We start from the raw sequence: 25,358 nt of genomic DNA, 5'->3' as shown, positions 1-25,358 counted from the left end.
TTTAGTTTTTACGGAAATCATTCTGCGTGATGGTGAAAAAGGAAATATCCTTTGGCTCTAAAGCCATTGTTTGAGGGTATCTCATCCTAAACTTCCTTCAAGGGATTTCTTTGCTCAGCCACTCCAAAATTCACTATAGTTATAGGAGTTACTGAAGGTTAAACTTGGCGTGAGCATTTGAAGGATTTAAAAGCATAGCATCCTGTAGATGAAATAGAGCAATAAAAAATTACATGATTACTGAATCAATATTATACCATTTCCTGTATACTGAATTCCTTCATTTATGGTGAAAAATACCTGTCTGTTTACTTCTTATCTTCTGTAAATATCACGCCTATTTTTTTACCCCTCCTCTTTCCTTCTGCCTTTGTATCTCCTCCCTTGTGACAGAATCAATTGCATCAGTGGATATTATATAAAGAAAAGTTTTCAGTGGAGTTCCCAGTTCACCCACCTTAGCCACGATGGGGCTAAGAGCTGCCAGCCTTTTCATGCTCTGGCTGGCTCTTTCCTATGCAAATGAAATAAGAAAAGGTAAGCTCTAGAAAAGAAATTGTAGAAGATTGCCTCCTGGAATAGAGGGAGAGAATTAAAATACCACTGCACTGGTAGAAGGAGGCAGTGCATTTAAATAACGCACTGGAGTTTTAAGGTGCCTTAAATTTCTTAAACTTTCAAATACTGAGGCTACATGGCTCAGCCAACAGAGGTAGATACTGCTCTCTTTGGACCTATATCTATGGCATCTACAGCATTAATCTCTAGTTTGATGTGCTTGGAAAATATTTTCAGTATTACTTTTCTTTCCATGTGTTGAGACTTTCCTAGGTATGGCAACTGCTTGGCAGAAAGTAACTATAGGAGTTGGGGAAGTTCATTGTTACAGCAATGAAGAAAGTGGATGATTGTGCCTTCTGTTACTTTGAAATGACATAAATACTTTCTTCAAAAGTGAATGTAGTAATGTTGGACAAAGCTCATTTTGTCATTCAGGATATTAATAATCCTTTTGTAAAAGCTCTAATTTACTCTGTTAACTTTGTTTTGAAATGGAGCTCTCATAACGAAAAATATTTTTGGAGGAATAGGTGATGAATTTTTTGCAGTGATCAGGTTCGCGGTATTGGTTTTGGTCTGATGTGTCTTGAATTCAGCAATGGGAGGAAAGCGGCATCTTGCATCTTATATCTCAGCTGTGAGCTCTGGGAAAATCTCTGTTTAGCCTTCCTTCTGGGGAGAGAAGCATACCAGCTTGGCTGGATGTATCTGGTATCACTGATACTATCAAAGTATCCGTGGTCTCCAAGGTCTCCGTGGTAGTTTCACTTTCTCAAATTAAATATTGCAAGAAAATCTTGTGAAGATGAGTGGCATGTGTGCTTTTTGTACCTGGGCAAGCTTCCCAAGTACACTCAGCTTTTATGTTTACCCCTAATCTACAACATCTTGAGATTTATCAGATACTGTCTTAATTTGTATTTGTTGGTATAGATGGCTGAGAAGGGAACAAATATCATTAGCTTCATCTTTTGTTATTGCAAAAAAAATAATTTTTTTTTCTCCTACTGTGGTTATTTCTGACCTATCTTCTGAAGAATTTCTATTCTGTAGTAGTAGAAATCACTGCTTCTGTTAGGAAAAAAGGGAATTCTTTAAAACCTCGTGTTGTGCACAAGTCCTCTCATAACAGTTAACCTATTTGCCTTCCAGAGTAGAAGTGGTACTTCCTTGGTTTCCTAACTCTTTTCCTTTCTAGTGCATGTTGCATCAGGGGCGAAAATAGCTCTTAGAAACATGTAATATTGCTAAAAATAATGCTGTGATTCAGAATAAATTCATATGTTTGGCAAAGCAGCTCCATTGCACTGATGCACCAACTTGTTAGTGGTCAGCGGGTTATGTTTACCCACCTTGTGCAGGCAAGTTCATTCACCTCAGTAAGGATTCTAAGATATACCGAGGTCTCAACAGTATTTGCTAATGTCTTATTTTCCCATTAGAAATTCACATCTCTTCTACTTCAAAGACAGATGCTTGATCAATCTTGAGATCTGTGGAATCACTGTGCACCTAGTTTCAAGTGCAAGTGATGTGCAAGTGGTTTCTCCTGTATAATGCAACACATAACTTTAATTGACTCTAGCTCATTTATTTCATTTTTTGCATTCCTGTTTCTTTTTCATCAGGAAGGACAAGAAACCATGGCCACTATGTCTGCAGCACTTGGGGAAACAACCACTTCAAAACTTTTGATGGAGACATCTATCAATTCCCTGGCATTTGCGAGTATAATTTTGCTTCTGACTGCCGAGAGTCTTACAAGGAGTTCTCTATCCACATTCAACGTGGTCTGAACAGCCATAACCACCCTGAGATCCAGTACATTCTGATAACAATCAAGGACTTTACGGTGTACCTCAGACCAAAACTGGCTGTGGTGGATGGACGGATGTAAGTTCCTTTAGTGTAGTAGTATTTCAGAGAAATATGCTGGGAAGATAAAAGCAGGATTGATTCTTTACACAGCAGGCTGTATACCATTAAGGCAACACCTACAAGCGTTTCCACAAGCAAAAAAAAAAAGCCCTTTGAAATACAGTATAAAAATTGCTTTGGGGGGGCTTTAGTATTAATTGTAATTTCTACACTGGCATAAATGATGATTTAAATGCAAGTCAGGAAGAGGTTTGAGTGAATTGTTCTTTTTTCTGGTTGTGCAGGAAACAGTGCAGCTCATGAGCCAGATCTTTCACTGGCATGAAATGACATAGCTTCATTTGTTTAATGGCATCACATTGAGTTTACATTAGCAGATATTCTAGCAAATCCTCAAAAATGAAGATGCATTTCTCCAGGGTCTGTTTCTCTTATTTTGTGGCAGAAGAGAGGTGCTTTCTTCTGATCTTCATAAATAATTCTTTAAGGTCTGATGGCCATTCCTCAAGAGATTATAATAGATATAATGCAGGTCAAATTTTACACTAATTTGTATGTGGCAATATGTACTTTTTCACAGTGAGCTTCAGTATTTTTCTCCTCCTGTAACATGGTCACACAAGGAGCTAGTCTGATACCATAACTGGTGCCAAGTAATATCTTAACCTAGCTTTTTCTGTCATTAGACTATCCTTTCAGTGTGTGTATCTTTAAACACTGAAACAAGTGAAGTACCTCATAGGTTAAGACGTAGTTCTGAAGATGGAAGAAACTGGCTCTTAGTGTATCTTAGCATAAGTTTAAAAAAAAATCTTTCTATTGTCATTGGAGGACTGGGTTTTGTCCAGAACTCAGATTTTGCTTTGAAGTTTGGAAGCCACTGCAGTGAAAGTCTGTTCAAAGATAGAAAATAACATTCAGTGTTCCAAGGATCATACTAGAATGCATAACAAAATGACATGAAGTTAAAAAAAATGCATTCTTGCCCCAAATTGAAAAAGCCCTTTATTGTATACTCAGGTCTTAAAAAGAACTCCATGAAAAACAAGTTTAGAAATCTTTTAAAAATTGCTTTTCTTAAAGCAAGCCTCTTTTTATCTTAGTGTTCATAAAACAATAGATCCCTTCTGAACAGAAGGCTTGTAGAACAGGTTTTTGCTGCATGGGGGGATTTAGTTTTTTGTAGAACTTAATTTCCCATATTGCTCTTTAAATGGAAAATGATCCATTGTCATGTAGCATTTTACACTACTGAAGTGGAAACTGTAACGTAGAAAAATGTATGAATTTGCCTTTCAGTACCTTATCCACCAGTTGATTAAATGTCCTAGTATTAGAAAAAAAGAAACATTCCGTGCTGTGATAGCTGAAAGGTGAAAAGCTGCTGAATGTTTTGTAATCCCTCTCCAAAATCATGATGTCTCAAAGCATCATTGTCCAAAGGATGAACAATGCAGTCAAAAGTAGAAATCACGGCTTCTGAGTTCCTGCCTAGTATTTAGACATGTAAGTCGTTTGGCCATGTTAAAAATGCCTGAGGTAAATAGTTGGAAAAATCCCAGTGACAGGAAATTAGGAGATAAAATTCTCCCAGTCAAGAGACCAGTTAAGAGGAGATGCACATAGACATACATGAATCCCAATAGGTAACAATTATATTGGCAGATCAGTAGAAAATTAACCGGTTATTTTGACTGGATTCCAGTTTACACTGCTGTTTGAACAGACTCTAGTTCTTTAGGTTTTATAGGAGGAGGCTGTTTGCCACAATCCCTTTATTGCTGAATAAAATCCAGCAGTATCGTTTGTTACATTAAGTGCACTATAAGACAGATGAACAAGAACAGGAGAAAGATCTGGTGAATTGATTCTTTATCAGACAAAAACATCTGTGCTCAGCCTTCTGCAAAATATCTTATGTCAAATTAACGTGCCTTACTGTCACCATTAACAAGCTTGGTCCTGTCAACTGAAAACTAGTGAACTAACTGCTGAAACAAACTACTGAATTCCTCTTAACACGCTCATTTCTTTTCAAACTTTTGTTGGCAGTCCCTGTATCTGCCTGTGCTTTTTGAACTCTCTCTTGAGGAGGAAGATCCTTCCAAAGGAACGTTCATTCTCTCTAAAATGGTTATCGGATCTTTTGGTAAAGAAAAGCTTCCATTTATGTTGTTACTTCTTTCATTGAAGTAAATTTTTAGTGAGTGTTTGAATATCCTGTGTTAATACCACAATGATCATGGATTTTCCTTTGATTAAGTTGAAGACATCTGACATTTTGGCTTTTTCTTAAAGAACCCTTACCATCGGGAAGCTTTACCTCTGAAGTTGCTTTGCCTTTTGAAGGCAATGAGTTACTACATCAAGTGTCAGAGAGAGAGGATTTTGTGCCTCATTGAAACAAGGCATCCTGTGCAGCTAGGATCAAGAGAGAGTCGTTTCTCAATTCGTTATGGTATTTGGCTTATTACAGACCATGTCACCACTTAAGTGTCTGTACTAATGCAAAGTCTCTGATTTTCTTCCTAGTGTGAAAACACCTTACTACAGCTCTGTCTTGCTCATTGAGAGCAACGACATTTACACCAAGGTTTATGCCAAATTAGGCCTGATTCTGATATGGAATCAGGAAGATGCACTGATGGTATGTATGATCCAAGTCTGTTTTATTGTTATTTCCTGGGTTTAACAGTCTACTGTATACTGAACAGAAGTAGAATCTCATGAACTGAGCAGAGCTAGAGTGTTAGGCTGACTCATCCAGCTGATACTCATAGTACCTTATTTAAAAACATAAAGGTATTTTCTCTGCAATGTGATAGAGGTAGCAGTATGATGTGCAGATGATGTTACTGGTCTCAGGAAAGGGAAAAGGAGCTTTCTGAGAAATAGATAATGTTTTTGCTATAGCACCCCCACAACCCAATCTGCTTTTTCCTTCATTTGTCTTTTAAAGGACTGCCATCATTGACTTTCCTAATTTTATCCCAAGTAGGGGAAAAAAAGAAGAAAACAAAAAAAAAAGTCTTGTGACTTTAAGAATGCTTTCCTTTTCATTTTTATCACCATGGTGGTTACTGCCATTATTGAAATATGGGACCTTCAGTCAGTTCTTTCTGTTTTCTGTGTTACTTTTTGCATCTAACTGTGTGTTTATTAACTATGTTACAAATTTTTTTGCAATAGCTACTTCTATAAGAGTTTTGTGTTTACCATCACTTCTGTCATTTAGCAACTTCCTTTTCGAATAAGTGTGTTTGCTTTGGAATGTCTTCATGCTCCAGATAATTTTCTGTGTTTTCTTTTTTTTTTCCATTACCTAGGTGGAGCTGGACAGCAAATTTAATAACCATACATGTGGTCTCTGTGGGGATTACAATGGAGTTCCAATCTACAATGAGTTTATCAATGGAGGTGAGTCATCCTACCATACTGACAGTTATCACAGAAGATAAGCTGATGAGCACTGTGCGTAAGAGCATCACAGGAGAACAGATTTCACCTCAAGAGATTTCTGTGATTGCCCCAGAATAAACATGTTCCAGTGATGCATTCCTGGTCTAAGTTTATTTTATTCAAGATTAATCATCTTGTTCTTTTCTCTACTGGTAACAGATAATGTTTTTGCTATAGCACCCCCACAATCCAATCTGCTTTTTCCTTCATTTGTCTTTTAAAGGACTGCCATCATTGACTTTCCTAATTTTATCCCAAGTAGGGGGAAAAAAGAAGAAAACAAAAAAAAAAAGTCTTGTGACTTTAAGAATGCTTTCCTTTTCATTTTTATCACCATGGTGGTTACTGCCATTATTGAAATATGGGACCTTCAGTCAGTTCTTTCTGTTTTCTGTGTTACTTTTTGATGAGAACATCTCTTCTTTTCTTGTTATCACTTTAAATTTTTAAGCACACTTAGACATAACAGACACAATTCAAAGCAGAAACCTGTGTCTGACAGGCGTATTTGCTACCATAGTAGCTGTTTTCCTTTATCAGTAGAGTCTTGAAAATCAGGTGCTCCTTGTTGTCAATTTTTGGAGCTTAGCAAGACCTCTTTGTAATTTTTTCTCATAGATGCAAGCTACAATTCAATTACATATGGGAATTTACAGAAGATCAGCAAACCCAACACCAGATGTGAAGATCCTGATGAAACTCAGGCTCTTCCAAGCTGTGATGAGCATGTGAGTATTCCTAGTGGTGAACTTCACTTGTGCAGGCACATGGAGGTATCCTTGTGCTATGGGGAGTTGGTGTGTGAGGAGCTGGGAAGACTTTATCGCTTCCAGGGACAGTCTTCTTACTTTCTTGAATAACTGTTGCTCTTGAGAAGGCAACAGTTTTTATGACAAGACAGGAAGTGTCTAGATGCTCAGGTGCTTGCAAATCTCTTTAAATATTATTACTCTTCCTCCTTAGCGTGATGAGTGTGAGAGCTTGCTGACTTCTTCTGCATTTGCTGATTGCCGGTTACGTCTTAATTTGGAAATGTACATCCAAGCCTGCATGCAGGACAAGTGTGCGTGTAGTGGAAATGAGGACTCCTTCTGCCTCTGCAGCACCGTCTCTGAGTATTCTCGCCAATGTTCGCATGCAGGTGGCCGGCCGAGTGAATGGAGGACATGGGACTTTTGCCGTAAGCAGCTATATAAATTTTACAAAGAAACAAATATTTCATGGATATAGCACTGTGAAACATTTAAATTCATTCCTTCTTTACAAAACTATAGGCATATATTATAATTTCATACCAATAATGCAATAAACTACATACTGTATTTTTCCTGTTTTCTTCTTCTATTACTCTTGTTATTATGAAATCTTTTTCAGCTACTAGAAATTCTGTTTGCATTAAAAAACTGTGAGGTCTGATGCTGCAGATGACTGGTATAATTTGATCTATCTGAGACCAGAAGAATAAAATACAAAAAGCAGGGAAAGCAGTTCAGAAACAGACAAAAATGCTTTGCCAGATGGAATCTGGCTTGGTACACCATGGACTTGAGGGGAGTAGGGAATATGATCTGTGGTTTCTCAGGAATGATGGACTTTGCATTCAAATAACTTGTGGTATCTTTCTTATTCTTTCAGCCAAGACCTGTCCTGATACCATGGTCTATAGAGAAAGCAGCTCACCCTGTATGGATACTTGCTCACACTTGGAGATCAGCAGCCTTTGTGAGGAACACTACGTGGATGGTTGTTTCTGCCCTGAAGGCATGTCTTATTCTAGCTCTTATATATGGAACAAAACCAGGAGCTCTGGCAAAGGAGGTCATAGCTAAAATATTAAATGTAGTCGAATTGTATCTTCAAAATTAGTACTGCTACTCATTATTCCCCCCCAGGGGAACGTAATTATAAGGTGTTTTTTTTAAAAAGGCAGTCATGATTGATTATCAGTGATTTTATAGTTAAATTGTATTAACACAATGACAGGTAATAAATCTGCTTTTTACCTTTCAACAAATGGACTTCTGCTAATATATAGAAAATCATGCCTTTTAGGTTGAATAATTCTGAGGCAATGGACATTGTTTGCCCAGAGAGTGATAAGGAGGGACAGTGAGTGAAATTCTCAGACTTACTGTCACCCTTATGAAAAAAGATTACAATAGTAGTCTACAGAGTATGCCAGAAGGACTGAAAATCTAAACATGTAAAATTCTGACGTTGTTCTTTATATACTTATATTAAGCTTTTTATCTGTGTATAGTTATATAAATGGATAGACTTAGATTTTCAAAGCTGGATAAAAGTGTTTTCCATTTGTCTTATATTACAAAAAGTAGAAATAGTATTTTTCACAGTTTTGATAATCTCAGCCTCTGCTTTCTGTGTCAAGTTGAGTGCATGCCTCCTCTGAGAGTTTCTCCTCTGTGAAAATTACTTATTTCAGAAAGAGCTGGAATAGTTTACTGTTGTGCGTTACAGGAACTGTGTATGATGATATTACTGAAAAAGGCTGCATACCTGCTAACCAGTGCCACTGCAGACTCCATGGAAAGGAGTATTCACCTGGAGAAAGCATTACCATTGAATGTGAAGAATGGTAAGGATCATGGTTGTTCATACAACTTTCTTTGAATGATTGTAAATGGGTCTGCATTTTTCAATCTTCCTTTTAGTCATAGGAGACTTCCTGAAAACATTCTGAACTTAACATTTATGTTGCATGTCGGTATAACCAATTTTCTGAAAAGTTTTGTTCTATCTGTGGCATATGTCAGAGAGAAAATCTTAAGGAAATGGTCAAAGATGCAGTGTTAAAACACCTGGGAGTATCTTGCTGTTTGCTAGGTATACAGGTGCTTTCACTGCTCACAGCTCCTGTAATACCTAGAAGCATTTTTATATTATTTATCTCTTTATAGCACCTGTGATTCAGGCAGATGGACATGCAAAGATTTACCCTGTCCAGGCACGTGTTCAGTGGAAGGAGGTTCCCATATTACCACCTTTGATGGGAAGAAATACACCTTCCATGGAGACTGTTACTATGTGTTGGCCAAGGTACCGTGTACTGTAGGGCTTTTCTCTTGCAGAGTAAAGACAAGTGTCTGTGCGCTGATATGTAACAGCTCTGAATAGTTGTTTTATTCCATTTTTATGGGACGAGGGAAGCAGAAATGCTAAAGACTGTACTGGAAAATTCAGGATGGGCTGTAATAGCCCTAGGAGGAAGTTTGGGCACTTACTACAATGGGTAGTTAACTTAGTCAGACAGTAGACTACGTATGCTGTCTTTATCCAGTGGAGTCCTCCATGTATAAGAAATCAAAGGATCACTCTAGCTGCATAGATAGGTAGACTGCAAAAATTGGCACTTCTCAGGATTAGAAGCTCTCAGTCAGATCTTTAATAGCTGTTTCTGTGACTGAGTGTGAAAGTCAGGTAGATAAAGGAGCTAGGCAGCTATTTCATTCATCTGTCCCTAAAATACCTGGAGCCTGTTATAGAGAATGACAAAGATCTTGTTGAACTAGGAACCATACCACTGAGTTTGTTTGAAAGACGCTTCAGCTTCCAGAGCCGGTGCTGAAATGGTGGTCTTAATAGCCAAGTTCTATAGTAATTGTTATTGTAACTGATGACTTGATTCTTTGTTTTGGAAATCATCTTGTGAGATTTTTGATTGGACTAATGGACATTTATTTCACTGTGGTTGTAGGGTACTGCAGATGACAGTCATGCTCTCCTGGCAGAGCTGGCTCCCTGTGGCTCCACAGACAGGCAGACCTGTTTGAAGAGTCTTGTGCTGTTAGCAGATCACAAAAAAAATGTAAGTGTTCTGTGGGTTCTCCTAGTTATGTTAAAAATTAGCGTATTTCCCTTACTGTGGAGCAATAACTAATTCTTCTGGAGTCGCTCTTCTCAGTAGATAAGGAACCTCAGACAGGCTGCAAAACAACTCAGGCTTCTGCCTCAAGAACTCAAAATAAACCTAAACCAAACAAAAGATGAGATTTAAATAAGGTGACATTTTCCCCTCTTCCCTTGTCTGCTTTGCGCTATTTAATTATTTTCACTGTATTCCAGGCTGGCTGGAAGTAAAAGTACCATTCTTCCTCTCCTCACAATATTTTACTTTATTCAGGTGTAATTTTATAGATCTAATTGAGTCTTTTTCAGAAGAGGTCCCATCGTTGAATGTCGATACAATCCAACCTTCTTAAACTTTTATATTTTCATTCACTGTAGTATTCTGTTTGATTAGGGGAATATCTAGACTATATTTATACATAATTTTACATACATGTACACATAATTTTCCTCCTGTGTTTCTGATCTTCCATGTCCTCGCCAGCATAATCAGAACAAAACCAAAACAAATCAGAAACCCATCATTTTATGTTTCTATATGTACAGTCTGTAATTTTATGAGGAAGTTTAACGAACTGCTTTCTTACCACACCAAAATCATCCTAAACCATTACAGGGAAACTGTGGCACATGCTTTTATAGGGAATAGGAACTTTTTATAGATCCTGAAGGACCAATCTTTTCTATTACTTGCTGAAACCAAGGTGCCCAATATAAATAAGCTTTCTATTTTGTTACTGCTATAAATTGTTGCATGCAGGTCTAAGTGAAACACTGATTAGCAAGATGAAACCTTACTTGTATCCTACAGGTCTGGTGCCACGTTCAGTTTTCAGACAGGTTCTTCCTTTCAAAGATTTTAAGTTCTAGTCACAGTCTAAATGTGCAAAATGTCTCCCCTCTTAATTTTTTTTATTAGTTCCTTTTCCTCTCAGTACCTGGAACCACATTGATTCTATTTGCTATTATACAGGTGGTGGTTTTCAGATCAGATGGCAGTGTGTTGCTGAATGAGATGACAGTGAACGTGCCTCATGTGTCAGGTAAGGGAAATAGCCTTGTGGGTCATGTGTCACACACCTGAATTCTCACGTGGGGTTGTGTTTTTTCAGGGGTAAAGGTCAAAAAGAAGCATATGAAATTTGTTCAGATTTTGGAACAGCTTGTGGATGAATGTGATTTCATAGTTGTCACTGAGAATTTCATGGGCAGACTGACTCCGTATACAGCAGATGATTGAAAAAATATGTCCCTTCACTTTTTTTATACACCTCGAATATACTTCAGCGTGTAGCTTGGGAAAGAGGAATTGTCATGGCATAAATTTAAAGCAGATAACTTAACCTTCCTATAAAGAGGGGTATTTAGCACTTTCCAAGTCTGGCTACATAGTGTACGCATGTCCTGGCTCTCAGTCATGGTGAGGCTCAGGGATGTCTCTCCCACCTCACTTCTTCCGCATGCTTTTTTTTTTTCCTGTGGGAAAAAAGCACGTCAGAAGGTAACTTCTGTATTTTCTGGTAAACCAGGGCAGGAAAAAAGGATGCGCTGTGTAGCACTCTCTCATCTTCCCAGCTCACTTGAGACATCAGCATCTTTTTATATAATCAGTGGATTTAGACAAATACTTTCAGAGGCTGACTCAAATCACCTAATTTAGGAGCTTAACTTCTGGTGGAAAGTCACTATCAGACAGCAGCTGTGAACTCTGGGAGTAACTTTTGAAAGGAACGTAGAACTTCCATTTATCACTCCTTTTTAGATATGTTCAGGCAGCACACTGACACAGTGTGTGTTGTTTCTTATTTACCATCCTATCTGCAGATGGCAAGTTACTTGCAAGTAATACTTTATCTGAAAAGATAAGTATTCACGGGATGATACATTAATGAATGCTTGCACAAAAACAATTACAGTGTGTAGCTGAAAGTTTAGAGAAATTAAAATGCTCTAGGCAATAAAATAGACCATCTAAGAAGTAGATTAAATAGATAAATAGAGCATATAATAATAAATTTGCTATAAAAAATTCATTAGTCAGTAGATGTTGGTTTTTTGGACTTCAGTAAAGCTGAAGTAAAACTATTGGGAGTGTCCAGAGGAGGGTGACCAAGATGGTGAAAAGTCTCGAGGGCAAGTCTTGTGAGGAGCAGCTGAGGTCACTTGATTGATTCGGTTTAGAGAAAAGAGGAGAGAAGGCTCAGGGGTTACCGTATCCCGGTCTACAACTTCTTCAAGAGGAGCAACAGAGGGAGAGGTGCTGATCTTCTCTTGCTGGTGACCAGTGGTAGGACACGAGGAGATGGTATGAAGCTGCATGGGGGAAGTTCGAATTGGACATTAAGAAAAGGTTCTTCACTGGGAGGGTTGTCGGTCACTGGAACAGCCTCCCGAGGGAAGCGATCACGGCATCAAACCTGTTAGAATTCAAGGAGCATCTGCACGACACTCTTAGACCTGGAGTTTAGTTTTAGGTAGTCCTGTGAGGAGCAGGGAGCTGAACTTGATGATAGTTACAGGTTGCTTCCAACTTGATATATTCTATGAATTAGGAAGCCTGATTCCTCCGTTATGCTGATTTTTTATGTCAGTTCTTCTGATTTTCTATAATGGCTTGATTAACTTACGTATAAGCATCTAATGTTTTATAAGTAGTGGTATTTAGCTATGTATTGGCTTGTAGAGACACGTCTATTACTTATTGTGTGCAACAGTGCTGGGATAATACTTTCTCAGAAAATCTCTTGCTCTTTAGATTAATCAGCATCAATGAGTTAGTATTGAAGCTGTATTGCAAAAAAACCTGAATTTGATTCTATTCCCAGGGATGAGTCTTTATAGGTATTCAACTTAAGTTCATGGGGACCAGCATTGCATCTAGTTGGTCAGCGATTTTTAGAAGAAAATAATGGGTAATTTGATCCTAATCTCAGAGTTTTCATGGCAGGTAATGCCTTAGAATCTAATAGGAAGTGTTTCTTTAGGCAGCCTATGTGTGTGTTTACTGCACAGTTCCTGTTTTGTTTTTCAGCCAGCTTCTCGGTATTCAGGCCATCTTCCTACTACCTTATTGTACAAACTTCTTTTGGGCTTCAGCTGCAGATCCAGTTGGTACCAGTCATGCAGCTGTTTGTGACTGTGGATCAATCAGTTCAAGGAAAACTTCAAGGCAAGTGTCTATTCAAATGGGAAGCAAAGCCATGCTGTTCCACAGCTGAAGCATCATTTATTCTTTACATGAGTGAAAGTTCATGCTACTTATTGATTCAAGAGAAGGAAACTAAAAGCAGAAACCAAAATATTGGAAGAGAATTGACTCAAACAAACTAGAAATGCATTTTTATTATTTCATATTGAAGTGACCTATCACTCTGGTGCCAGTACATGAATGTTTCTTATAGTATCCCTTCATTTTATATTCAGTATGATTTTTAACTATCCACAAAACCAGGCTTTTGGTGCATTTTGTGGTTTTAATATCATCAGAAAGCATAAAAAATACAGGTTAGGGGAGTGATCCCCTGAGGCAGAGGTATCTTCATGAAGACTACTCTTCTCAAGAGGTTAAAGATTTAAAATAGGGCTCCTAAATCTTCAGTACTTATAGTATGCGTTAATGTTGAGGTGGAATAATCAGCTGTATGAACTTGTGTTTCTAATGTTTGTGATCAGTTGTTCCTTTCCCTTTGACCTTTTAGAATGAGAATGAGTAATAATTAGGTAAAATTTTTACCTGTTTTTCAATAGGTCTTTGTGGAAACTTTAATGGAGTGGAAGGTGATGACTTTAAAACAAGCAGTGGGCTGGTAGAAGCTACAGGGTCTGCCTTTGCTAACACCTGGAAAGCTCAGTCCACCTGTACAGACCAGGTAGAAAAGCTGGAAGACCCCTGCAGCCTCAGTATTGAAAGTGGTAAGCACACTAATAAGTCAGATGGTTGGCTTCTGACAGAATGAGCAGCATTGCTATATATTACTGCAACAGGTGTGTAAGAGTTGTAGTGTGGCATTGAAGTTTTTTTAGAGGACTGTCAAATTAATTTCTGCAAGTACGTATACATATAAGCACTGATTTCCCATCAAATTGAAATGAAAGTTTAGGAGGTGATTGCAGAGGAATCCTGAGCTGGAAGATAGGGAAGCAAGGTCATTCATTTATATTATCCGCAAAGGCAGCTTGTATTTCGTAGTATTAATTATCACAATGTTTAACTTATCTTTATGGTCCCCAAATGGAAAGGACTGTCACAATTCCATGTAGACAAGTTGGAGCAGTAAGATACAATTTTTGATTTTATGATTGCATGTCTACTGCTAGATAGCTGAATCAGAAAATAGAAATATATGTACAGTGAATGCATGTAGTTTCTCCACTCCCCAAAGTGCACATAGTTCTCTCATTTGTATTATTGCATAGCATTTATGTGACAACATAACTAGACATGGCACAAGGAAGATAAGTGAATGTAATGAATATGATGATAAAATTTCTTTTTTTCTCCCTTTTTTGCAGCAAATTACGCTGAGCATTGGTGTTCTTTGCTGAAAAATCCAGAGGGTCCTTTTGCGAGATGTCATTTAGTCATTGATCCTTCAGAATACTATAAGGTATTGTAATCTTGCACTCTTTTTAGTACTGCTTTATTTCAGACGGATGAATGTAGACATTTATCATTGTTCAAACATTTGAGACATTACTGAGTAGCTTACGCATAAGAGCTGGTGAGGTTTTTGCAGTGATTACCTGAGGCAACATAGCATGCATCCAAAGTATCTCCTATGACGAGATTCTTATGGAATGCTGCTGAAGAAAAAAATTATTCTTCTGGTTTCTTATGTTTGGTATTTAATGTACTTTTTTATTGGACCGGATATTTGAACTGGAAAGAAGATTCAAGAGGTGCATAGAAAGTTTAAGTCTGCCCTTACACGTTAGTAGCTATTAAGTCATTAAAAAAAAAAATATTAAGTTTCCTGCATTGGTTGGAATGTAACACCAAATCATTTTCATGCCAGAATCTCCATGGTTTCTTTTCTCCTTGTGCCCATCACTATTGAGTGGTAAGTGAGGCTTACCTAAGCAAAAAAGAAGAAATTCCTAAGTCTTTGCTCATGCCTAGAATTCACTCTGAGCTCAAATTTTCTGAAGATCTTCATACGTCTGATTAATACCTTACCATTACAATTTTTAATTTTTATGTATCTCTGCATTTTTAAGTTGTAACTGAGAGAGAATGGTATCAAAATCATAGAACCACAGAGTCATAGAATAGTTTGGGTTAGAAGTGACATTTAAAGGTCACCTAGTCCAACCCCTTGCAATGAGCAGGGACATCTTCAACTAAAACTGGTTGCTCAGAGCCCCATCCAACCTGACCTTGAACATTTCTAGGGATGGGACATCCACCACCTCTCTGGGCAACCTCCTCCAGTGTTTCACCACCCACAGCATAAAAAATTTCTTCCTTGTATCTACTCTACCCTCTTTCAGTTTAAAACCATTACCTCTTCTCCTATTGCAACAAGCCCTGCTAAAACGTTTGTTCCCATCTTTCCTATAAGCCCGCTTTAAGTACTGAAAGGCCTCAAAAAGGTCTCCCCAGAGCCTTCTCTTCTCCGGGATAAACAGCACCAACTCTCTCAGCCTGTCCTCACAGGAGAGGTGTTCCATCCCTCTGATCATCTTTGTGGCTCTAGCCGGTCCATGTCTTTGCTATAGTGAGGGCTCTAGAGCTGGATGTAGTACTCCATCTGGGGTCTCACCAGAGCAGAGAATCCTTCACAAAAGGTCTTTGTAGGAGGCTGGCTACTTTTCAAAGGTTCAAGAGGCTTGGTTTAGGTTAGGATCCAGACTTGGACTTGGACTAGCACTTTCAGTCTCTGGTCTTTGTTCATTCCTTACGTTGTTCTCTGGTCTTGGTAATTAATAAAAACAACATCAGAAAAAGGACATAGGATATTTCATAGCAACTGAGTTACAGTTGCCCATTGGTTTTCTGTGGGTTTACTGACCCTTTCATTCTTTTTTTCAGAAATGTAAATATGACACCTGCCTCTGCGAAGACGGTGAAGAATGCTTGTGTGCTGCCTTGTCCTCTTACTCAAGAGCTTGTGCTTTCAAAGGGATCATACTGGGAGGCTGGAGAAAAAGTGTCTGCAGTAAGTAGTGGAACTGTAATCCCTGTGAAATTAATTAGCCATGAGAAATAAGCAGGTTCTTTTTGAATTTGTTTGTCAGTGATCTCAATGTTAATGGATTTGGAGTACCTTAGAAATGTCTAATGAATTTAAAGAGACAATGCTTATAATGCTTGCTAATTCATGTTATATTCTTTAGCTGTCATTTTTTCATGACATATTTAAAAGTAGAAAGCAATATTTTTCACTTTCACCTTCTTTCCCCAGTTTAAATAATAATGCTATTTCTATCTTTGACTAATGGAATCCCAGCCATCAAAGCTTTTACATTGTCTTTGCTTATCAGTGTCTTTTTTTATCATTGTGCTTGTGTTTCGTCAACAGCACAGTATTGTTGAGACTAGGAGTTTATTGTATTATACTCTCTCTCTGATTATCACTATGTGAAACAAATATGGGTATGAAAGTAGAAACTATTAGTAGCAGTTAAAAAGAAGTCTTCAACTAGTAAACAAAGTTATGCTAGCATTACTTGTAACTTATAATATTTTTGTACTTTATTAAGATCTAAGGGAGTATTTTTACCACTACATGCTGCACAGCCAAAGAAACCAAAACAGAAATGTCAAGGTTAAATTGGCGATCCCACATCCCTTATTTATCAGTTTGTTTATTTTCCCTCCAGCTAGTGAAGTGTCTGCCTGCCCAGGAAACCAAATCTTCCTTTACAATCTTACAATGTGCCAGCAAACCTGTCGTTCCCTTGCTGATGGTGAAAAGTATTGCTTGCAAGACTTTGTTCCTGTGGATGGCTGTGGCTGCCCACATAATACATACTTGGATAACCAGGGTACCTGTGTGCCCGTCTCCAAGTGCCCATGTTATTACAAGGGATCGTATCTGGAAGCAGGGGAACATGTCACAAAAGATGGAGAACGTTGGTATGTTTTATTGTGGCTTCTCTTTTGTGGGCATAAAAGCCCTTTTAAAATTTGCTTATTGGGTGTAAGCTGCTCAGCTTCTTTTTGTGCTTTGATGAACATTTGTAATGCGTTTGACACCATCTTCGTGCTGAGCAAAGCATCATCCTGTTGCACTGTAATTTATTAATAATTGAGAAGTGCAGCTTTGTTTGGAGGTGTGAGTACTGGCCTTCAAAGGTAAATGTTACTATGAAGCTGCACTGTTAATAGGGCTTTGTTGAGCAGAGAAGTAAACAGAAGATAAAAGGCCAGCTCTAAAGTTATGTTGCTGTTTCTTTCTCTGACAAAGACAGATTGCTTGTGTTTTGCACTGGACAAAGGTCCTCTTGATAAGTGTTTACTGTAGCATAGGCTTTTGAAAGCAACTTTGACAATTCTAGTATTTTTATCATGGACTCTGACAACTGTTTGCTGCATGAGTCATCAGTGCAAACTCTGAAATACTTCCTTCTCTCATCCAGCAGATGAAGCACACAGGCTAATAAATTTGCAGCATATGAGTTGAATAGGCATGAAAATAGACTATGTAACCAAACGAAGGCTTTGATTTAAATTATCATTAGTATCTGTCTCATTATTATCTGTTTCCCGAGTTATCAAAAACCATAGTATTAAGGATTAATAGAATAGCTGTCATTCCTTAGAACATAACCTTTCTGTAACTGTGCCTAAAATCTTGATACGCTTTTTCTCCAAGTGAAAATTCATGAGTTCACATCAATAGAGTTCACCTTGAAATATCATTAGAAATTATGCAGGACATCTCTGATAAATACTCTCAAATTTATATAAACAAATCCTTAGGTTTAAATTGAAGACACTGAGCTTACTTTTTTTTTTTAATTTCTACTTAATTCACTTCTTTTCTAGTGTTTGCCGAAATGCAAAGATCCAGTGTACTTCAGTGACAATAAGAATGAAAAGTAAGTGACATTCTATAAAGTAAAATAAAATAAAAGCCATAATGCAACCTACAAACACAAACCTACCCTTTGCATTTGAATTCATCACTTATTTGTTTTGCATATTTGTTTTTTCTCTTTATGTGAAACAGTTACACATTTTCACTTTGTTCTGTCTTCACTGAGCCTCTTTTTTTCATAAGAATAGGCACACCCTGAGATTTCTCAGTAACTACCACCTTTCACATATATTTCTTTTGCCTTTTCTTGATTCATATGAACCAACAATATACCTTTCAGATGCAACAGAATGTTCTTCTAACAAGATGTACTTTGACTGCAACACATCCCCAAAGTGGACTTCGCAAACGCCTGTACAACGTAGCTGTCATACTCGTCGAACTGATTATGTATGTATTTTCTCCATGTTATGTTCCCTTTATTCTGTATTCTTTAAATGACAGTGCAACATAGAAAATGCAGTTGTAATAACAGCTTATTTCTCTTTGGTTTAATTTTCCTTTCTTTTCTCCCCTATGATATTACTCTGTTGCCAATTTCATGATGATTCCCCTTACGTTTTCCCTCTCCATTTTCTTTTTATCGTGTCTTCAGTACAGTCATACCTCCCAAGTGAAATACGATTTGGGTTCTTAGACAATCAAAAAAGAAAAGAAAAACTTTAGAAACCTAGAAAGAAAAACCTTATAAAACTAATTAATATTAGGCGCTCTGGTTATAAATGCCGTTTTTACCAGAGTGCTTCTGAAGAAGTGGATGAAAAATGGAGTGATTTTTCCCAAAGTAATAATATCTCCTTATATTCTTTAGTTCCAGGCAGAGTGTGTCTCAGGCTGTGTGTGTCCTAAAGGTCTATTCGATGATGGGAAAGGGGGCTGTGTTCGGGAGAAGGACTGCCCATGCATTCATAACAACCAGCAGTATTCTCCTGGAGAGAAGATAACAGTGGACTGCAACACCTGGTAGGTTACAATTTTGTACTCTCTTCTAGAATACGTTGTATGCAGTAAATTAGTAGTCATGTCTAGGCTTATGTACTACGGTGGCTGTAGTTGCAAGTATAAACCTATATTTTCAGGCATATTTTTTGCTATCTGAGGAAGTACAGATTGTGCTCAAAATATTGGGGTAGTAGATACCTCTGTTTTCAGTAGGCATTTCTTATTGGGAAAATGCACTCATTTTTTAAATATAAACGCTATCAGATCTAAAAAATGTAGCTGGCCAGAGTTAAAAATCATTTTATAGGCTTAAAAACAGGCTAAACTGTTGAAGTTGAGACTTAAGACATTGTAACACTGAAATGGGTATTGTGTACATTATCATGTTGTATGAGGTAGCTGCTTGGTTTGTTCTGCAGTTTTCCAAACAGCACGCTCTTGGTGAGACCTGAAAATTCAGCTCTTCTGCTCTCTTCTAGTACCTGCCAAAACGGAGATTGGAGCTGCACTAAAGAGGTGTGCTATGGGACTTGTATCATATATGGAAGTGGCCATTATATCACCTTTGATGGAAAATTCTATGACTTTGATGGGAGTTGTGAATATGTGGCTACTCAGGTAATACTCATCAGGAGGGCTGAAATGACATTCTGTTGCCTTGAAGATCTGCTTTCCTCTTTGGTTTTGTCATTCCTTGTGCCTGCCATCACTGTTCCTGTGCTGTTTACACATTCTGCCAGGATAAATACTGTATTTTCAGTGCAGGCAAGCTGTGTGAGTGGGCTTTTTTTGTGATAACAGTGGTCATAAATTGTATATAACAGGACTACTTTACGAGAGCTAACAGCTCATTATCAGTTGTGAAATAAATCAAAATTCTAAGTTTACAAAACAAAGATGTTTATATTTAAAGATATATTCCTCATTTTGTTTTATTGTCCCCCTTGTTTCCAGGGTTTGCCACACACAAGACTGTATTAACTGTTTATATGTATGTAGAGACGTATGTGTTTATGTTCGTGTGTCTGTAAAAATATATGTGTGTAGGATTTCACACATGAAGCAGTGGTAACGATTTATACATTGTAGAAATTTAAATTATTGTAATTATTATTATATTGAACTAAAAAATTAAATATTCTACCTAATTTTCTTATGCTCATTTTTTCCTTTTCAATAGGATTTTTGTGGTGACAAAAATTCCAGTGGCTCGTTCAGTATCATCACAGAGAATGTCCCTTGTGGAACTACAGGAGTCACCTGCTCAAAGGCTATTAAAATTTTTCTAGGGGTGAGTAGTGATATGCAGTGCGTATATATCAGTATTCAAGTATTTCAAAAAAAGTAATGCTCCAGAGCCATGTCCCTAAAAGCAGCTATAACAAGTAAAGGTTAGAGGCCCTATCAGATTAATCTGTAAAGGTGTAGATTCTCAGGTACTGAAACCTCTCTCAAAGATGCTTACACCACTCTCTGTCATCTTGGAAAATCATCCCAGACTTTGAGCTATTAGTTTCAGAATGAGTTGTATTATTATGAGCGTCTCATATTTTATGTCATCATAAAAGTTAGTGTTACAATGTTTCTCTTTTTATGTTTCAGAAAACTGAACTGAAATTGGAGGACAAAGATTATAAAGAAATGCAGCGAGATCACGGTGATGATGTGAAATATTGGAACAGGACAGTAGGCCTCTACCTTGTTATTGAGGCCAGCAACGGTGTGATGCTTATCTGGGATAAGAAGACTACTGTTTTCATCAAGCTGACCCCTGATTACAAAGTTAGGACCTGTCTGTCTTTTTCTGAAGTAGTAGTATGAATAGATAAATGAGATAAGGAAACAAATGTTCTTTTAGTCTGACTCTGTGTTTAATTCCTATATCCTCTGCACATTGATGATTCGCTTGCATTATTACTATCACAGTTTGCAGAGGTGCTATTGGAGTTCCTTGGTCCATCACAATGCATTACAGAGGATGCATAGCGTATGATTGCAACAAAGCTAGACATGTAAGGCATTCTGAGTTTGTGAATATTAACAGCCAAACATCCAAAGTAATTTAGGGGATACTGCATGGAATCTCAGCCCTGAGTTAAAATCAAACTCTCTATGCAATGTATGGAGATGGTTCTGATTTCTGAAACCCAGCATACTGAATTATAGAGTACTGAATTCACTGGGCTGAATGAGGAGGTGTGGGGTTATATAAACAGGGACATAGTGTTGCTTGAGGGGGCTGATGTACCTTAAATAGCACTACCAAAAATTCACTATTGTGAGTAAACTGGTAAATTCTTTCTTTCAAGAAAAGTGAGTCCCTGTCATTTTTTTTTCCATGGATGAAGAAATGGTGCTCATTATGTTAAAAACTTTTAATAAAACCAGTTTTAAGCAGAACGAAATTCCCTCAGGCTTATATTAATAGCTGAGTTATGATAAATTGAGAAGAATGGGAAATAAATTAATTCTTCTTGGCTGAAAGAGACTTATCCACTCTTTAGTGCTCTAAGTTGGATCAAGGGCTGCCACAGAGACATGGAAATATACTGAGTATAATTGGTTTCAAGGAGGGAAGACATGGCAGCTGAATACACAGACAGATAAAGGTTTAATTTCTGTACAAATGATTTGCAAGTAAAGATGAAAATACAGCGTTTACACAAAGAGTCAGTTGTCCTTTCTAATGTCAATGTTTTGTTCTTTAGTGGAGTCTGTTTCCCACTTCCATATTTAAAAGCTGTGCATATGTTAATTTCCTTTTCCAGGGCAAAGTGTGTGGTCTGTGTGGCAACTTTGATGACAAGTCTAACAATGACTTTACAACAAGGAATGGGCTGCAGGAGACTAATGCTCTGAAGTTTGGGAATTCCTGGAAACAGTCTTTCGTGTGCCCAGATGTCACAGAAGAGATTAAGCCCTGTGATGTGAAACCACATCGGAAGTCCTGGGCAGAAAAAGAATGCAATATCATCCGGAGTCCAGTCTTTAATATTTGTCACTCCAAGGTTTGTAGAGGGCAGTAAGTGATGGGACAGCACACTGCATTTCAGTTAGTGCAGAAGCAGAGAGATCATCAGAAATGAATGAAAAGATCAGTAAATAGACTGATTTTCTTTTAATTCTTTGGTACAGCTACAGGTATCAGCACATTTCAGTTAGCCTTAGTCAAAATAGTTTAATATCTGTGGCAATGGGACTTGTAGTGGTGTCAGCCCTGGCTGCGCAAACCCATGTTCATCACCACAGTTTCACTGCTACTGCTGTGTAAGCTAGGTTCAAAAATCTAGCGTGAATAGGTCTGTGTGTGCTGCAGTTGCACCGTATCTTTTGAGATGTCAATACCGCAAGTTCTGAAAGGCCTCAGACCCCTCTTCTGACAGAAATGCATACTGTACTTGAAAGGTGGCTGTTGAAGAGACCACTGCTCTCTGTAATATTCAACCCACAGAAGGGATGTTCTTGGAAACCACTGACATCACACAGTTTAGGCAGGGTTAGCTGCTAGTACTGTGCCTCCAAATTACCATAGCATACCCTATGTCAGGCCCACCTCTTCCAGAGGACAGTGCACAGAGAGCACTCCTCTCTATTTCTTGTCTCTTTTGTGAAATATGGTAATATTAGCAACAGTTTGTTCTTAACTGACAGTGGAAAAGTCACAAAGAACTATCAATGTAATTAACTTAATATGTGTTTCTATGTTGATTCCTTCACTGGCTAAAATCCAGTCTTAAGTTTCTCTTCTTGCAGTGCCAAGCAAAAAAGTGGAAATTTTTTGCTAATGTGCTATTGGATAAACTCCAAAAACTGGCAAGCACAAAATTCTCTGCTTCATATTGGCTATGAAGTGCAGCCTTTCTGATACTGCTCACCACTTGGTTGGCAAAGGTTGCTGGGAGATAAGACTTCATTTGGTAATTCTTAGAAACATTCTCATTCCTGCCCAGCTCAATTCCCATATCTCAAGAGATATCTCAAGCTTACTAGTTTGAAAACTAATTTGGAGATGGACTGGGGCATCATTTCTTTCCCCAACAGGTGGACCCGACTCCGTTCTATGAAGCTTGTGTTCATGATGCCTGCTCTTGTGACAGTGGTGGAGACTGTGAGTGCTTCTGTTCTGCAGTTGCTGCATATGCTCAAGAATGTACCAAGGCTCAGGCCTGTGTTTTCTGGAGAACTCCTGATATATGCCGTGAGTAACAGTTAAACACAACTGTATCTTTCTGTCTGCTGTCAGAAAGCCTATCACCTCATTGCCCTCTACAGCTACCTGAAAGGAGGTTGGAGAGAGGTTGGTGTTGGCCTCCTCTCCCAAGTAAATAGTGACAGGACCAGAGGAAATGGTCTGAAGTTGTGGCAGGGGAGGTTTAGATTAGATATTAGGAAGAATTACTTTACAGAAAGAGTGGTCAGGCAATGGAACAGCCTGCCCAGGGAGGTGTTTGAGTCACCATCCCTAGAGGTGTTTAAGAAACGTCTAGATGTGGCACTTCAGGGCATGCTCTAGTGGCAGAGATTGTAGGTTGTTTGGTTGGACTCGATGATCTCAAAGGTCCTTTCCAACCATGAAGATTCTGTGATCAAATAAATCATTAATACCGTCACTGCAAGGTTATACTAGCTATGCAATGCGATTTATTTTTGCAGTATATTGGGGAACGGACAGAACTAGTAAATTTGTATATTTCAATTGTCTTTTATTCAGCCTAGCTTCTCTGTTTCCTTTTCCTCCTTCTTTTTCCTTTTCCTTTTTCTTCTTCTTTCTCTCCTGTCTTCTTTCTCTCTTTTTTTTTTTTTTGTATTAAGGCTAGGTTTGAAGACATCCCTCCCTTTTGCTTGGTAATTGATGAACTGCAACTGCTGTTATCTTTTGCTTCTCTCTCATTTTTTCAAATTATTCAGAATTTGATTATAGCAAAAATATACAGAAGTATTCCTGTGTAGATGAACCTAATCAGAATTGAGTATATTAAGCAGTGTCCGTTAGTGGTGCTCATGCTCATACCAGTACATCATAAAATAATGTAAAATAATATTTAAATTAATATTTACCCAAAAAGTGCTCAAAACAAAATTTTGAGATTCTAAGTGGCAGAAGTGTAAATTTTTTTTAATTTTTAAAAATTCATTCTGTTTCATACTTAAGACTATTTGTAGTTTTTAAGTGTAAGAAGTCAGTGAAACAGAACTTACACGTTTCGGTCAGCGCAGATACATAAGCTTATAAAAGCTCCTTCCTCTGTCTTTAGTCATCTAATCTGAATTCTGTTTTAAGTTGTGTTGATAATGTCTTATATGCTTCATCTTAGCTTGCTGGAGGTGACTCTCAGCCCATGTGATACAGCAAGGTAGAACTATTTTGAATACACTGCAGGAAGTTTTAGGAGTTTGCTAGTAGCTAGATACAAAAAATACTCTCAGAAATTTACCCTTAATTTTAAATTAAAATCAACATTATTTTTTTTTGTCATTTGAATCAAACATTTTTACCCTGCAGCTTGACTGTTTAATATGAAAATCTTGGACCCCAGAGTTTTGACCCTAAATTTTGATGTAACCTATATATAGTATAGTATAGTATAGTATCGAATCACAGAATCACAGAATGGTAGGGGTTGGAAGGCACCTCTGGCGATCATCTAGTCCAATCCCCCTGACAGAGCAGGGTCACCTAGGACAGGTTGCCCAGGAACGCGTCCAGGCGGGTTTTGAATTTCCCCAGAGATGGAGACTCCACAACCCCTCTGGGCAGGCTATTCCAGTGCTCTGCCACCCTCAAAGTAAAGAAGTTCCTCCTCATGTTTAGGTGGAACTTCCTACATTCAAGTTTGTGCCCATTACCTCTTGTCCTGTCACTGGGCACCACTGAAAAGAGCCTGGCCCCATCCTCCTGACACCCACCCTTTAAGCATTTATAAGTGTTGATAAGGTCCCCCCTCAGCTGTCTTTTTTTTCCCAGACTGAAGAGACCCAAATCCCTCAGTCTTTCTTCATAAGAGAGGTGTTCCAGTCCCCTAATCGTCTTGGTAGCCTTTTGCTGTACCCTCTCCAGCAGTTCCCTGTCTCTCTTGAACCGGGAAGCCCAGAACCGGACACAGTACTCCAGGTGCGGCCTCACCAAGGCAGAGTAGAGGGGGAGAATGACCTCCCTCGACCTGCTGGCCACACTCTTCCTGATGCACCCCAGGATGCCATTGGCCTTCTTGGCCACAAGGGCACATTGCTGGCTCGTGGTCATCCTGTTGTCCACCAGGACTCCCAGGTCTCTTCCCACTGAGCTGCTCTCCAGCAGGTCAGCCCCCAACCTGTACTGGTGCATGGGGTTATTCCTCCCCAGGTGCAGCACCCTACGCTTGCCCGTATTGAATTTCAAAAGGTTCCTCTTTGCCCAATTCTCCAGCCTGTCCAGGTCTCTGTATGGAGGCACAGCCTTCTGGTGAGTCAGCCACCCCTTCCAGCTTTGTGTCATCAGCAAACTTGCTGAGGGTGCACTCTATCCCCTCATCCAGGTCATTGATGAATATATTGAAGAGGACTGGACCCAGTACTGACCCCTGGGGAACACCACTCATCACTGACCTCCAACTAGACTCTGTGCCCCTA

General features: G+C 38.4%; 1 protein-coding gene across 1 annotated transcript in view; it reads left to right on the top strand.

Annotated features, from left to right (window-relative positions):
• The first annotated feature begins 443 nt into the window (after positions 1-443).
• MUC2 (mucin 2, oligomeric mucus/gel-forming) overlaps positions 444-25,358 on the top strand; it is a 68,378-nt gene continuing 43,463 nt past the window's right edge. Inside the window, exons 1-24 of the mRNA XM_063331721.1 lie at positions 444-537; positions 2,190-2,454; positions 4,972-5,086; positions 5,766-5,856; positions 6,517-6,626; positions 6,862-7,078; positions 7,534-7,659; positions 8,377-8,494; positions 8,817-8,955; positions 9,614-9,724; positions 10,739-10,808; positions 12,797-12,934; positions 13,513-13,677; positions 14,278-14,372; positions 15,797-15,923; positions 16,588-16,843; positions 17,756-17,808; positions 18,088-18,197; positions 18,619-18,770; positions 19,229-19,367; positions 19,930-20,040; positions 20,352-20,531; positions 21,518-21,757; positions 22,791-22,947. Coding sequence (XP_063187791.1) covers positions 468-537; positions 2,190-2,454; positions 4,972-5,086; positions 5,766-5,856; positions 6,517-6,626; positions 6,862-7,078; positions 7,534-7,659; positions 8,377-8,494; positions 8,817-8,955; positions 9,614-9,724; positions 10,739-10,808; positions 12,797-12,934; positions 13,513-13,677; positions 14,278-14,372; positions 15,797-15,923; positions 16,588-16,843; positions 17,756-17,808; positions 18,088-18,197; positions 18,619-18,770; positions 19,229-19,367; positions 19,930-20,040; positions 20,352-20,531; positions 21,518-21,757; positions 22,791-22,947 — 3,355 coding nt within the window. The 5' untranslated portion in view covers positions 444-467. The remainder of the gene's footprint in view (positions 538-2,189; positions 2,455-4,971; positions 5,087-5,765; positions 5,857-6,516; positions 6,627-6,861; positions 7,079-7,533; positions 7,660-8,376; positions 8,495-8,816; positions 8,956-9,613; positions 9,725-10,738; positions 10,809-12,796; positions 12,935-13,512; positions 13,678-14,277; positions 14,373-15,796; positions 15,924-16,587; positions 16,844-17,755; positions 17,809-18,087; positions 18,198-18,618; positions 18,771-19,228; positions 19,368-19,929; positions 20,041-20,351; positions 20,532-21,517; positions 21,758-22,790; positions 22,948-25,358) is intronic.

The sequence above is a fragment of the Chroicocephalus ridibundus genome, chromosome 4 (genome assembly GCF_963924245.1).
Source record: "Chroicocephalus ridibundus chromosome 4, bChrRid1.1, whole genome shotgun sequence".
NCBI lineage: Eukaryota > Metazoa > Chordata > Aves > Charadriiformes > Laridae > Chroicocephalus > Chroicocephalus ridibundus.
This window is presented reverse-complemented; position numbering and strand designations above follow the sequence as displayed.